The 16,640-nt window shown below is 38.3% G+C and overlaps 1 protein-coding gene across 2 annotated transcripts in view; it reads right to left on the reverse strand.

Annotated features, from left to right (window-relative positions):
• Positions 1–9,750, reverse strand: part of TBC1D23 (TBC1 domain family member 23) — a 58,914-nt gene extending 49,164 nt beyond the window's left edge. The window contains exon 1 of one of the 2 annotated variants that reach the window (XM_058731614.1): positions 9,475–9,750. In XM_058731614.1, the coding sequence (XP_058587597.1) occupies positions 9,475–9,527 (53 nt within the window). In that variant the 5' untranslated portion in view covers positions 9,528–9,750. The remainder of the gene's footprint in view (positions 1–9,474) is intronic. The other variant, XM_058731613.1, reaches the window with a different exon arrangement.
• Between the last annotated feature and the right edge of the window lie 6,890 nt (positions 9,751–16,640).

Genomic DNA, 16,640 nt, shown 5'->3' on the forward strand with positions numbered 1-16,640 from the left:
TGCTCTGTCTCTCAAAAATAAATAAACATTTAAAAAAAAAAAAATAAATAAATGAATACCAATCTCAAACCATCAAAACTTTCTAACAACAAATAGTATGAGACACATTAAGAAATGGCCACAACGCCTTACAATCTGAGAGCACAATCTGGTAACTGTGAAATCTTGAAGTTCTGGATTTTTGTCAGAATCAACATACTTTTTACAGCATTTTAACAAGTTGTATATTTGAATGCCAAGGGAAAAAACATCTCACTCACCAGTTTTAAAAAAAATTAGTGAAACTTGGTATTAGGATCAGATCCACAAAAGCAGTTTTGGGAGATTCCCTTATCAAATAATGCAATCCTCTACAGAATTTGTTTAAGCAGGATCTTGTGCCAAGTTAAGAAAAGTGTAAATTTAGTCCTCTATGCTTGATAAGCCAAACAAAAAATTGTATCTACAGTATTTCAGCACTGTGCAACAGGCAAAGGAGACAGATCACAGAACGCTGCTCTGTAAACTACTAAAATTAACTACAAATGGAACAGATGCTTTAAATCTTCAGACTTATTTTTGATCCATAATCCATGTAGATCAAATTGCACCAATGGTACCTATGGGGTGTGCCCCTTTTGCTAAGAAAAAACTCAAGAATTTTTGCCTCAGCCAAAAAGAAGAAGAAAGAAGAAAGAAGAAAGAAGAAAGAAGAAAGAAGAGGAAGAAGAAGAAGAAGAAGAAGAAGAAGAAGAAGAAGAAGAAGAAGAAGAAGGAGGGGAGGAGGAGAAGGAGGAAGAAGCTGTTTGTCATAACTTTACTTTAGATGTGTAATGTTGCAATGCATTTGCTGTAAGACTTTGCTTACAAAATGGAAGAACATCTTCTCTACTAATGAGAAGCTGACTTTACAGACTGCTCTAAATCCTTTCCTCTTTCATGCTTCCTTAAAATAAAAAGTTCCTAACATACTGTTCTTTTCTATACATATGAGGTGACTTTCCAGGACTTTCAATGCACAAAGAAAGGCACCAGATTATTTTCCCCCAATCGAAGCAGTGGTTTATTTGGAAAATAGAGTATGTCCTTTGCCCAAGAGAAAGAACAGGATGAAAGCAGCACAAGTCAACACAAAACAGCACATTACCTGCTTCTATCACGAATTTCCAATTTATCCAAAATGTAATGAGAGAAGAAACACTACCAATATTCCTTTCCCTGAAACCATCATTTTGTTTATTTTAATATATTAAATATAACTTATTGTCAAATTGGTTTCCATACAACACCCAGTGCTCATTCCAACAGGAAACTATCATTTCAGAAAATAAAGGAACACTACTACAAGTGAGGTGACAACACTTTACATCATTTGGCAAGTCTTTCCAAGGGTGCTTTACCAATGAAGATTAATTTGGCAAAGAAATACATAACAGATTTTTTTAAAGCCTGGATTCCAACCATCAATGATAATTTATTTGACTAAAGAGAGTCTCATTTACTTTCATGTCAGTGGTTACGTGTAAATAGAATCTACAATACAAAGCTCAAGAATTTCTGGTATTTAATTACACACCTATATGAAATAAATACATTCTTCTATGGGTCACTTTTATACTTCAAAACAAAGGCTAGAAATTCCCAAAAAGGGAAAGTAACCACAGAGAGTTATTTTAAAACTAGGTTTCTTATTTCTCCAATATCCCTGAATAAAAACAACAGAAAAATTACTGAGCTAATAAAGTTAGTAAGCTGTATAATTACTTATGTTTTCTAATTAAATATCACTACTATACTCTCACAAACTATAAATAATAATTCTATTTTATATATGATTTAGATATATGTAATATAATTATATTACTTATATAATATATATTTAACATATAATTTATTATACAAATACATTTAAATATACAACATATATTATATATGTATATATTATCTAGGTGTACTATATAACCATAATATTTCAAGTTCAAAAAACTAATCTATTTTTGGCAAGGCTATGAGAACACATTATGAAAACTAAGGTACAAAGCTATAGTATATAATGTTCTGTATCACTTCCCACCATATCAATCATGAATTGTCCCTTCTTGTGTATATAACACAGACAAGGTATGCATATCCTTACAGCCTTATAGGTGCCACAAGTAACAAATATATATGTTCAACAACGTACATCTTGGAATATTGTGGCTTTCAAAATACAAGACTGATTGAATATAGGAATACCATATTTTTAATTGGGCTCTTTCTAGGTGTCTGTTCAACTATATGTGAAATACATAACATATATGCATTCAACTTTAGAAAGAGCACAGGGCTTAAAGAGATATAAGTTCTACTAACTGGGTTTGTCACCTGACCACCCTAAGCCTGTCCTCTCATCTCTAACAAGAAAACTACAATAATCCATAACTTCCACTTCTCATAGAATTGTTGTAAGAGCCAAATGAGACAGCATATATAAGCATTACATACAAGATAAAGCCCTACACAAACATATATTCTTATATCTTCTTGCTAAAATTATTAAATATCACCATACCAATTAGTTTATGTAACAACTGCTTTAAACCAAGAAAAACACAAACTACAGCATTCCCACCCAACTATGGAATGCGTGTCAGCTTACGAATAAGAAAAACTCCTTTAACCCTCAAGAAAAAGAAAGAAGACTTGAAACAAGTGATTTAATTACTGATCATTTTCTCAGCTCAGGTCAAAGGTTAGACAGACTCTTAAAAACAAATGTACATCAAATTTCAGGAAATAAGTTTCTTAATATTGACTCCTAACTTACTGCTCTTGCATTTCCACAAGAAACAATTTCTCTTGTAAGCCTAACATAAGGGACTGATTTATCTTCCACTTATAATTCTCAATATCTAAGTCACTTCAAGCACTGTCCCTTTTCAAGCTGTGTAATCCTATTCTACTTTGCTAGAGTGTATAACTTCCCAAAACACCAATATTTAGGTATCTTTAGAAGATATCTTCACATATTATTTGAATACTACGGCTAAAAAGATGAAAACATTGAAGTGCCCAAGCAAGACAGAACACTGCGAACTCTGGTTTTAAATCTCAGTTTTTTCCTAAAACACTACACAGTAGCTTGAATATAACCAGTATTTAGTGTTTGCTGAATGCCTTATAACTGCTTTGCTAAACTCTATTTTGCTTTTTGATACATGAGGGAAGCCACTGTTTTTGGTTTATACCAAGTAGAATCCACAGTTTAGCATAAGCACCAGAAATGATTTGCCAAGCATATTTTATCAACTCTGTTCAGGAGACAGAAGTTGGCTGTGTGCATATTGCAGTACACTTAACTTGGTGTGCCAGAATTACCTAAGTTGCCTCCAAGATGGGGAAGGCACCTGTACTCTCTACAGTAAAACTAAATGATATTGGATCCATTTTTTGGCATTCAAAAACCAATTATTAACTCTTACCTGTGGATATTAAAACATCCACAGATGCAAAATCCTAGAAGTTAATTATTATTTAGGAATTACCTTTAAAAACAGTAAAATCTGAATTATAAGAAAAACATGAATGTAAATAGTATAAACAAGTTAAGTCTTCTTAATTTCTAATTGTTTCCTGCACTATACTTACAGCTTACCAAATCAAATAGTTGTTATTTAAAAACACCTAATTCAGGGCACCTGGGTGCCTCAGTCAGTGAAGCATCCAACTTTGGCTCAGGTCATGATCTCACAGTTTGTGAGTTCGAGCCCCGCGTCAGGCTCTGTGCTGACCACTCAGAGCCTGGAGCCTGCTTCGGATTTTGTGTCTCCCTCTCTCTTTCTGCCCCTCCCCTGCTTGTGCGATTTCTCTCTCTCTCTCAAAAATAAACAAACATCAAAAAAAACCAAACACCTAATTCAAGACGAGGTTTTTCTTCCTCTTCATTTTTTGTAAGGTAATATCTAGTCTGCCCAGAACCAGAAGCTGTCAATATTCACCTTAAATGAGTTTCATTCTCTTTCATATTAAATGTATTTCTTTATTGATTATATCATTTTTGAAATTGCAATCACCTACTCCTTAAATCTTTCCTCATATTTCAATGCCTATGAAATGGGAAGCACTGAAAGCACTATATACAAAGTGCACAAAACTTTGAAAAAGACCCTATTATTCTCAAAACAATTCTATTCACATTTCAAATTAAGAATAGAAGCTTCTTTATGAACTGATACTTTTATAATTTTAAGAAGAGTTTAGCAATAAATTAAAATCACGACTTTAACGTGGATATTGTACAAAAATTTTAAACTAAACAAACTCAGAATACCAACAGTTGTTGTAAAATTAATATCTATACAAAAAAAAATGTTTTACTTATTTTTGAGAGAGAGAGGGAGACAGTGTGTGTGTGCACACTCAAAGAGAGTGAGTGGAGGGGAGAGGGAGAGAGAGAGAGAGAGAGAGAGAGAGAGAGAGAGAATCTTAAGAAGGCTCCACTCCCAGCACAGAGTCTGACGCAGGGCTCAATCATACAACTGTGAGATCATGACCTGAACCAAATTCAAGAGTCAGACACTTAACTGACAGAGTCTCCCAGGCACCCCCAGAAAACATTTTTTAAATCATGACTAGATCTTTAAGCATTATGTCAGGAAGAAAGCCTCAGAAAATGAGAAACATGTTCAAATCCAAGGCCAATTTCTTCAATACCGAGAAGAGTAATTATCAATCTTTGAACTATAAAAATTTAACTTGGTTAATTTTTATAAATCTGTAGCTTGTTTAAATTTAAATAATTTCAAACTCGTTGTAAATATTTTTAAAGGATTTCTCCATATGCTCTGAGCTAATGTGGCTGCAGTTTCAGAAAGTGAGCTGAGTATTTTTTGATATCCATGGTTTTCCATAAAAGTTGAGCATTATACAAGCAGAGCATTACACAGTTCACAAAAACAATGAAGTTAGAAAATGTATATGAAATGACAGCTTGGTATGTTATTGCACATGATTTGACAAAAGTTATGCAGACAATAAACATTTATTGAGCCACCTGCTATCAGCCACTGCACTTGAGAAGTTCACTATGTAAATAGAAATGATAAAACATGTAATCAAATAAATTATAGCATAATGTGTTAAGTGACAAAATATAACAGATTATATAACATATAGAGATACATTCCTCTGGCCAACTCATTTTGAGTTGCACATCATCCAGAACCTTACTGAAGAATGTGGTCCATGAACCAGCAGAATTGCCATAACTTAGAAGCTAGTCAGTCAGAAATACAGAATCTCTGGGGATGCAAGCTGGTGCAGCCACTCTGGAAAACAGTATGGAGGTTCCTCAAAATATTAAAAATAGAACTACCCTGTGGCTCAGCAATCGCACTACTAGGTATTTACCCAAGGGATACAGGTGTGCTGTTTCGAAGGGGCATATGCACCCCAGTGTTTATAGCAGCACTATCAACATTAGCCAAAGTATGGAAAGAGCCCAAATGTCCATCGATGGATGAATGGATAAATAAGATGTGGTATATATATACAATGGAGTATTAATCGGCAATCAAAAATAATGAAATCTTGCCATTTACGACTATGTGGATGGAACTGGAGGGTATTATGCTAAGCAAAATTAGTCAGTCAGAGAAAGACAAATATCATACGACTTCACTCACATGAGGACTTTAAGAGACAAAACAGATGAACATAAGGGAAGGGAAACAAAAATAATATAAAAACAGGGAGGGGGACAAAACATAAGAGACTCATAAATATGAACAATAAACAGAGGGTTACTGGAGGGGTTGTGGGAGGGGGGATGGGCTAAATGGATAAGGGGCACTAAGGAATCTACTCCTGAAATCATTGTTGCACTATAGGCTAACTAATTTGGATGTAAATTTAAAAAAATAAAATTAAAAAATAAATAAAAATAAATATAAAAATTAAAAAAAAAAAAAAAAGAAATACAGAATTTCAGGTCCCAAGCAAATGCACTGAATCAGAATCTACATTTTAACAAGATCCTCAGGTAATTCCAATGTACATTTAAATTTTGAGAAGCACTAACCTAGAACATAACTGAAGATCGGTAAATAAGTGTCATCTCATACTTTCAAGATCTTCAGTCCCCACCCCGAGCCTTTTTGCAAATTGATACATAATTTTAATGTGGTCAGCTACCCAGTTTCAGAGATTAAAAAAAAAAAAAAAAAAAAAAAAAAACACTGGGAAATACCACTAACAACAAAGAAAGAAAACAGGGAATAAAATAAAAAGCAATTTCAAAAAGGGAAGGCTTTTGGGTCCATTTAACATAGCAACAATCTACCCTATCTGCCTAGATAGGTCTCACTATACTACAGAAGTATAACAGTAACTGACATTCTTAAATGTGCCTCCTCTAACTAGACCACAAATTCCTTGAGGACAGGGACCTAGTTTTATTCTTATACACTTACATCTGTAAACTGAATGGCTCTAAGTCACTGAGATAAGTTCAGGTTAGGCAATCGGATATATAACATATTTCAGAAACATTTCCAGCTGAAAAAGTTGCAATAAAAATATGACTTTTTAATTTTTTATTTATTTTTTAACGTTTTATTTATTTTTGACATCTGTAAACTGAATGGCTCTAAGTCACTGAGATAAGTTCAGGTTAGGCAATCGGATATATAACATATTTCAGAAACATTTCCAGCTGAAAAAGTTGCAATAAAAATATGACTTTTTAATTTTTTATTTATTTTTTAACGTTTTATTTATTTTTGAGACAGGGAGAGACAGAGCATGAACAGGGGAGGGTCAGAGAGAGGGAGACACAGAATCTGAAATAGGCTCCAGGCTCTGAGCTGTCAGCACAGAGCCCGATGCGGGGCTCGAACTCACAGACTGAGAGATCATGACCTGAGCCGAAGTTGGCCGCTCAACCAACTGAGCCACCCAGGCGCCCCATGACCTTTTAAAAAAAGAGTAAATCCTTCCCATTCCATAACAACCCATTCACTAGTCTTAGAACAGAGGCTGTACCAAATCTATGGCTCCAAATCCAATGTCTTCTCTACATTCAAACTCACTCCTACAGGGCACCACTGAGTGCAGTGAGCATAGAAAATGGACAAAGATTACATGAGAACAGAAGGAGAGGAGAAATCATTGAACACCTCAGGGTTCCTCCATTCATGAAATAAAAACAACAAAAATAGAAAGTCACACAAAAGACAGAGCAACCCTAGAAGAGAACAAATGCTACCTTTAACAACCATTAATTCCATGTTCCTTGCCTCTGTGAACAGACTCCTGTTCACAATCCTAAGAACTCCTCAAAGATACCTTAACTCTAGAAACACTTCTCCTCATAACCTCCAATAAGCTGATCAGAGCCAGTTAGATACAATACACACTTTCAAGACAGCCAATTTCATGAAGTTCTAGTCATTACTCTTCAAACAATCATTTCGTTTCCTTGCCCAAGCATGGTCATGCTATTACTCCATTCAAAGGCCTTTCCCATCTGTTAATCTGAATGCACTATCCAACATGTTAGCCACTAGCCATGTGTGGCTATTTAACATTTGAAATGTGGCTAGATCCAAATGAGATGTAGGGTAAAGGTAAGGAACACATGAAAGTTTGAAGTCTTCGTATAAAAAAAAGATGTAAAACTATCTAACTGGCTTTTTTTTTGAACAATCCTATGTTAAAATAATGTTTCAGATATAAATCAAAGAATTTAAACTGTTTCTTTTTAGTTTTTAATGTGGCTACTAGAAAATTTTACACTTCAGGGGCACCTGGCTGGCTCAGTCAATGGAGCATGCAACTCGTGATCTGGGGAGTGTGAGTTCGAGCCCCATGTTGGGTGTAGAAATTACTTTAAAAATCCTAGGGAAGGGGCGCCTGGGTGGGTCAGTTGGTTAAGCGTCCGACTTCAGCTCAGGTCATGATCTCACAGTCCGTGAGTTTGAGCCCCGCGTTGGGCTCTGTGCTGACAGCTCAGAGCCTGGAGCCTGCTTCAGATTCTATGTCTCCCTCTCTCTCTGCCCCTCCCCTGCTCATGCTCTGTCTCTCTCTGTCTCAAAAATAAATTTTTTAAAAAATTACAAAAATAAATAAATAAATAAAAATCTTAGGGGGAAAAAAGAGAAAATTTTAAATTACATACATGTTATAGTTCTAGTGACAGCACTAGTCTAAAACCTATTGATTCTTCAAGGCCTAATTCAAACACCTTTCCTTCCATGAAGCCTTCTCTAATGACTGCAAGTGGAAGTGGTTTCTGTCCCCTGAAATCCCATAACACCTTCACATTCCCAAAGAACTGGATCAATTTTACCTTGTTACTGAGTTTACCTGTCACAGCTCCAACATAAGCAAATTGAGAAAAGAAATTCCATCTAGGTCACCAGTAAGTTTTCCTACTACACCTTGGAGAGTACATGCATGAACTTAGGTGATGCCAGACGTCTGCTGAGAACTGATTTTCTCAACTATTATATTATCTATCCCCTTCAATGATTTTCATTTCTTTCTCAAGTATTAAAGTCCATGTGTAAAATGTCCTGTATTATTTTTAGGCAAACAACTTATTACATGAGCTACATACATGTCAGATGATGAAAAAGCAAATCTAAAACTAATACATGTGGCCAATATACTTAGGTTAAATATACAAACTCAACAAGCTTCTAAAGGTTCCATATATTTTTGTCTTAAAAATGTATTGTAAAGATTAACTATTTCAAAAGTAGGAGCCTTTCCCAAAGATTAACGACACTAAATGACTAAAGTCTACCAAAAAATTATTGGAAGTCCCCGCCCCCTCCACAGCTCCGAGTATAAGTCAGGTAAGCATGCAAAGGCTTGGGAGCAGCAAGAGCAATATCCACAAAACGTCCAAAAGCTGTGTAGATTGAGCGGTAGAAATAAAGAGACAGGAAAAAAAAAAAAAAAAAAGTCGACTTGTGTGAGACGAATGGTAGAAACGGTTGAAACGCAAAATAAGAAATAAAAACTAGAATATAAAAAATATCTCAACTCTGTGGGAGGGATCCTCCCTGGGTGTATCTCTCAACCTCTCCGGCAAACGTTGCGGTGGTAACTTCAAGTGTCTTCTTCAAATGGTATTCTAGTGCCTCAGCTCTAACTTCGTTCCCTACCAACCTACTCTAACGCCCCGGGCCAGGGACTCCTGCCAAACCCAGCCCTGAAGCCACCCTCTCCAGCACGTTTTAGAAACCGGTGAACGAAACAGGAGGACCTAACTGAGGCCCAATACCTGGACGACACCCCTATCATTTGGAGTCCGGCCTTAGACCCTTCGCTTTGATGGAGCCGGCTGAGAGGAGCTGGCCAGCAGAGGGGGCGGGGCAGGGCGCTGGACTTTGCCCAGGACGGGTCTTCCCATTCCAGGTCGGAGCCTGCTGGTGCCTCAGGGACAGGCAGGATGGTGAGCAGAAAGAATAGAGAGGCAGAAAGAATCAGCCCTAGGCTTTCACTCACCAGCCGTCACCGCTCGACGTTGGCTGTGGCAGGACCTCTTCTCCTTCCGCCATTGCTGTTGACGTCCACGTCACTTTGCCGAAAAGTGGACCTGGCGCCCGGACCGACTCTGAGACCCAATGTCGTAAAAGGTTCTCGGAAGTCTGGGAGTGAGCTTCTGGAGAGGAAAAGAAAGAGGGAGGAGGCAAGAGACGGGAGCAACGCGACGTCCCGACGTCCCGACGGCGAAAGGCAGCTTGGGGGAGGAGACTCGGCCAAAGCAGCTGCCCCTTCAAAGACTACATGTCCCAGCATGCCGCGGGGACTGGGCGGATGGAGTGGGCGGAGCTTGATGAGGGAGCGTGACCTGGTAAAAGGCTCTTGTGAGCGTCGTTTCTTAGCGTCCGTTTGGCTTCTTCATTGCATCTTGGCGTCGTACTTAAAATCAGAATTGGGAGTCCTAACTAATGGAGAGAGTAGGAGAGGGGGGAATCCCATAGGGAAGGTGGGAGTAGGAGGATAGCTACATTTCAGTCATTTCCCACTAACAACTGGATTTGAGGAAACAGTTGAATGTAAGGAAAGGTCACCGCCCACCCCTATTTGTGGGGCGCGGTCAGAAGCACAAATGGAAGTCCCCTACTTTTTCTGAACGCTTGAAAGTTGTTTGGGGGGAAAAAGGCGCTAAAAAGTAAAGGAAATATGCTCCAACCTACCGCCTTTATATATATATATATATATATATATATATATATATATATATATATATATATATGCGTGTGTGTATCGTGTGTGTGTATACACACACACACAGTCTTCCTAATAACCTGGAAGGTCAAATCCAAGTTTAGATTTCTAAAAATCTTGGAGTTCCAAACTGAGCTGCCACGTTTCTTCTCTTCCCACCCTACTTCTTGTTTGCTCCACATCTACGGTCACCTTGGCCTCCACATCCAAGCTCGGTCCACATCACCACCACCACCACACCATCAAAGCACTAGCCTCTTGTCTCCCCTTGACCATTCCTGGTGTGCACAGGCTCGGGAGGATGGACGTAGGGAAATGCTTTTGCAAGCCGTAGAACCAACACTGATGAAGTAGAGAAGCAGGTAACAGTATGAATAAATCTGAAAAATATGTTAAATGAACGAGAGATTGCAGAAGGATAGGTATAGTATGGTTTCATTTATATTTGGTGGTAAAAATAGGCAAGACAATATATTGTTTGTGAATAGATGCATAAGTGCTTTAAAAAAATAAAGGGAAATGATTAAAAAAATGGAATGGCAGTTCTTACACAGCCAGACATTAGTTAAAGCAGGGAAAACAGGTTTTATCCAGAAACTACTGACAGTAGGGGAAAGAGCAGAGCTCCATTCCAATTGGTGCAGAGGTGATTAGAGGTTTTAAAGGGAGAATAAGGGAGTGGAGAGAATGGGGGCTCATTAGAGTCATAGAAGTGAAAAATTACAAAGAGCCAGTGTGATTGTGATTGAGCCAGCTGTGTCTGCTAGCTGGCAATTTTTGTAGTTAGGATTCTATCCTCCCACAGACGCTGAGAGACAGTGGCCCTATCCTTCCTGATGATTACATTTCAAAGTAACGACTCTCAGGTCCTTGAGAAGGACACTTCTAAGTCATAAGAGAAACAATTCTAAGCTCTTTCTAATAAATGCTCCAAGAAAGAGAGGTCAGGAATCCATCATCAGGGTTGGCTAGAACAGAGAAAATTCTCTTGGCAGTTGAACTTTCTAAATCGGGCATTTTAATGAGGAGCTGGGTTTCCATGGGGGGCTAGAGTCCTCCTAGGGCATTAAGTTGCTAGAAACCATGTTCGACTTTGGTCGAGTCTCAAGGTTTGGACAGAACTGTTACCCGTGGAAAGCTCTGCAGGTCTCAAAATTACATTTGGAGGAAGAGGGAGAAATGGCTTCAATTATATTTTTAATATTTTGTTTCTTAAGAGCTGAGAAGTTGTAGTCGAGTAGGTGTTCAATATTCCTTATAGAGTCTATACTTTGGTATACAGAATTTTTCATACTTCGAAACTATTTGATTAAAGAAGCACAAAACATAGTCCAGTCATTTCATTAACAACCAAAAACATGTTCACTCTCTTTCCAAAAGGGGAATAATCCAGAGCCACACATTATTGCACCACTTCCAAGCCCAGAATCTTTTCGTGCTGCTCAATCCTTCTGGGGGAAAATTTCTTTTAATGTGGAATGAGTGTTTTGATGGCAACCATTAAAAGAAAATAAAAGGCATGGATCTAGGTCAATTTACCATCCTAACTTCCAAGACCTCCCCTGTGGCCCGTCAATTGTCAGTGGGTTTTCAGAAGCTTTTCTAAAATAGTTTTAAAAACTATTAAGTCTGTGACTTGACAAGCAGCTGTTCATTGCTTAAGGTGTTTCTAATCCTCAACAGTAATTCATGTTTAGTACAATTTTTTTTAATTTTTTTAATGTTTATTTATTTTTGAGACAGAGAGAGACAGAGCATGAATGGGGGGAGGGCCAGAGAGAGAGGGAGACACAGAATCAGAACCAGGCTCCAGGTTCTGAGCTGTCAGCACAGAGCCCGACGCGGGGCTCGAACTCATGGACCGCGGGATCACGACCTGGGCCGAAGTCGGACGCTTAACCGACTGAGCTACCCAGGTGTCCCAGTACAATTTTTTTTAAAGCTTATTTTTTGAGAGAGTGAGTACAAGCAGGGGAGAGCAGATAGAGAGGGAGGGGGAGAATCCCAAGCAGGCTCCATTCTGTCAGCACAGAGCCCAACGTGAGGCTCAAACTCCCAAACTGTGAGTTCATGACCTGAGCCGAAATCAAGGTCAGATGCTTAACTGACTGAGCCACCAGGTGTCCCCATGTTTAGTATAATTAAATCAATAATTGGTTTATACTCTATGTGGTAAAAATATTATTCCATTAAAAATATATCTCTTGACTTTCAAGCAGTTCTTCACTTCGTAGAAGACAAAACTTCTGTCTTCCACTCTTTTTAATAGGGCCAGAGTCAGCTTCATGGGCATGCAACTTGTGCCACCACACAAGACCCCATGCTTAGAAGGGCCCTACACTTGGTTTAGTACTCTGCTATTACATCTTGAAATTCTTAATGATTTTAGAATAGGAGGTCTCTTGTTTTAATTTTGTGCTGGGCGCCCCACAAATTATGTAGCCAGTCCCAGATAGGGTCACTATGATACTTAATGTATAACCCAACTGGGGACAGGATTTCACTTGAAATTATTTAATAATATTTTCTGGAATATCTATATCATTTGTCCTTTACTCATCAACCTGTTCTGTGTTCTGCTGAGTTCACTCTCAGTTCATGGTATTCACCAAGACGACATCCTCTTCCGCTGGTGGTAATTCTAGGAATCTGGTTATTAGGTGAAGTCCTTGAAATTTGGTATGCCTTTGGTTCCTCTGAATAGGTTCTACTGGTTTACTCTCCATGGTATTTTGTGTTTGCTCCTGTTTGGCTTGTTAACATCCAAGCTGCAGTTACTGCAGATCTCAGTGGTAGGTGAGTCCTCTGCCCATAAGCCCTGTCTTCTCTTTCTCTTTCTCTGGACCAGGATCATCCACACTTTCCCCTCACTTTGCCTGGTCTTCTGGAAGGACAAACACCACACTCAGTTGTTAATCTACAAGCTGCTGAGTTAGTACTGACCTTCTGGTTGATGGGTTGTTTTTTGTTTATCTTTTATCATAAGCTCTTCTTGCTTTGAATCTGGTTTGTCCACATTTTCCCCCAACACACCTCACTTCCTGAGATGACAAGGACCAGGCTGTGGCCACAGAACATTTTCTAGCTGGCTGCAAATTTTTTTGGGTGTAACTTCTGAGTATTTTGTGCTTTAAAACAAATCTCATGGTCCTGCCATTTGCCTCAATTGTTATGTGCTTTAAGAAAATAGTATGGGGGTACCCTGGGTGGCTCAGTTGGTTAAGAATCTGATTCTGGATGTTTGGCTCGGGTCATGATCTCACAGTTCATAGGATCAAGCCCCATGTTGGGCTCTGCACTGACAGTGCAGAGCCTGCTTAGGACTCTCTCTCTCTCTCTCTTCCCTTCCCCTGTTCATCCCCCCAACCTCAGGTTTACAAGTAGAATTTGTTAAATTCTAGTAGTGGATCTCTGCAGAAAGCAAGCAAGCCAGCCAGCCAGCCAGCCAGCCATCCCTGGGGCACCTGAGTGGCTCAGTCAGTTGAGCATCCAAGTTTGACTTAAGTCGTGATCTCACAGTTCACGAGCCCCATGTCACACTTGCTGCTGTCAGCGCACAGCCCACTTCAGATCCTCTGTCCCCTTCTCTCTCTGCCCTCTGGCCCTCCCCTATTCATGCTCTCTCTCTCTCTCTCAAAAATAAATATTTTTTAGAGCCCTTTTCAAGAGCTAGAGAAGACTTTATTATGAAATCATCAGTCTGTATTTTCTTATATTTCTCTCTTCTCCTAATTTTAAGATTTCATCAGTGATACTAGGAACTCTTTCTGTTCTTGTACTTCTTTATATCTCTCTGGAGCAGACAGACTTGGAATCTCTTTTTTTATAGACCTGATGCTGGGCTAAGGTGATGCTAATAGTGGTGACCATCTGGATCTGTGTACAGTAGTATAGCCATTCCAGGATGTGTTTCCAAAAAAGGCACACCCAGTCATCCACATAGGGTGTGTTACCTGCCTACATTTCTGCAGCTAATGGTATCCCCACACCCAAATAGGAAGGTGTAGAACTATGCCATATTATCCTTGGACAAAATCAAGTTGCAATTTTTACAAAAAGGAAACTTTAATTCTCTTGGTTTTAAATGAAACTATAAAAAACAAAAATATTTTTCATCTATTATGTGCTGTTCTATGCCATATAATTATGTAATTTATATTTTATTATGTGTACTTAATTCATATTTTGACACATAGTTTATCCTCAATAAATATTTGTTAAGTGAACTCAGGGTTTTGTGGGGCTTTTTTTTTTTTTTTTAATTTTTTTTTCAACGTTTTTTATTTATTTTTGGGACAGAGAGAGACAGAGCATGAACGGGGGAGGGGGAGAGAGAGAGGGAGACGCAGAATCGGAAACAGGCTCCAGGCTCCGAGCCATCAGCCCAGAGCCTGACGCGGGGCTCGAACTCACGGACCGCGAGATCGTGACCTGGCTGAAGTCGGACGCTTAACCGACTGCGCCACCCAGGCACCCCTTGTGGGGCTTTTTTGAAGTGTTTTTGAATGGATGAAGTCATTCACCTATACAGCTGGTTGGGATCAGGGCAGGTAGGGATTGTGAACTGATCTGTGTGGTCAATTATTATATTAGTGTATAAGAGTTTATTTCACTTTTTTGTTATAATATTATAGCATTTTTTAAAGAAATGATTATAGCTCATCCTTTTATTCATATTCGAGCAATTTCTTATTGATTTTTTTTTTTGCATTTTTAGGTGAGACCAAATAAATTGTATTAATCTACTGCTACTTTAAAAATTACCCCAAAACTCAGTGTCCCAAAACATTCATTACCTCACAATTCCAATGGGTCAGGAATTTAGAGACAGGTAAGTGGATGTTATGAATCAGGGTGTCTTGAGGTTATTTGAAGGCTTCTGAAGTCATCTGAAGGCTTCACTGGGGCTAGAGGATCCACTTCCGTGTTGGCTCACTCACATGCCCAACAAGTTGGTGTTGGCTATTGGCAGGAGGCCCACAGTCCTCTCCAAATAAGTCTTTCCATGGGTTGCTTGAATGTCCTCTTAACATGGAGTCTGGCTTCCCCTAGAGTGAGAATTTAAGAGAGACAAAGATTGAAGCCACAATATTTTCTATGACCTAACCTCAAAAGTCACATACCCATCATTTCTGCAATATCCTATCAGTTACACAGGTCAGGTCTGTTCAACATGGAAGCGAACTACAAAAAGGCTTGAATAACCAAAGGCAAGAATCACTGAGAGCCTTTTTAGAACCTCATTGCTACTTGAAGTAATATTAAATCCTGTACATTCACCATTGTCCAACCAACTTGTTCCTCAGGTGCCTGTCCATATCATTTCAGCTCTCTTCCAGCTAGTTTTCCTCTGAACTTGTGAAGGCCCCCTCATGTGGGTACTGAGTCATACAGCATCTTGCATTCTGTCACTCTGAGAATGACAACAATTTTTAAGTTCTTTTGTAGCCTCTTTTACACCAAATAAAGGACTGAAAGTATAGATGGTGTCCAGAAGTTCTTGTTGAATATCAAAATACTGATTTCTGTTTCAAAATAATGACTTTTGAGTTTCAGAATTCTAAACTTTCTTAGGAATTTTTCTTTTTATCTTACAAGGACAGATGTCTTCACAATTATCAGAATTACTTCAGTTATTTGTAACTTTAAAATCCCATTAGGACCTGCATTCCAAGATTCTTTAAACTACTGAAGCCTAACACTTAATTTAATGATGAACAAAACCAAGTTAATTCCCGTTCACAGATGACAAGTCAACAGTTGGCAACAATTTCAACAACTGCTATTAATTCACTTAAAAGTGTTAAGTAAACAGTGCTTAAAAAAAAAGATCTGGAAACTATACTATTTCTCCATTATCCTTCTAGTTGTTGTCTTTGCTGATCGAAGTTGACTCTTAATAGGTTATGTAGATGGACCCAAAGTAAACATTTTGATGGGGATTGGCCTATTCCTGAGTCTGGGATGGTTATGCTTTAATGTGGGAGCCTGTTTCACCCCTTCCTCATTCCAAATTTGTTTTCAAATATTCCAGACAAAAGGCTCTTATTAGGGTTGAGTCAGTGCTGATTGGAAATAGGGATAGTAAACAATATGTTAGCTGGCATTAGCCTAAATTTTAAAAACTTACTGCTTTCTATGAGCTCACACACACAATCTGTAAACAGTATCCTTAGACAATGGCTGTGCTATTCATTACGTATGATCTGTCTCCATTCATCTCATACTCTTGGACTCATCCTTCCTTTTAGGTATCTGTCTTGCCAAATAAAAGAGTAAGGAACCATCTAAGGTCATTGAACTTAATTACATGGTATATGCTTTTAACAATATGTGTAAAAAATGTAGGTATGTTACAATTTTTATGAGTATGTTATTTCCAGGCTGGTTTGCCGAGTACACATGCTAAATTGTACATTTTATCATTGTCATTTCTTCAT

Source organism: Neofelis nebulosa, chromosome 5 (genome assembly GCF_028018385.1).
Source record: "Neofelis nebulosa isolate mNeoNeb1 chromosome 5, mNeoNeb1.pri, whole genome shotgun sequence".
NCBI classification, from domain to species: domain Eukaryota; kingdom Metazoa; phylum Chordata; class Mammalia; order Carnivora; family Felidae; genus Neofelis; species Neofelis nebulosa.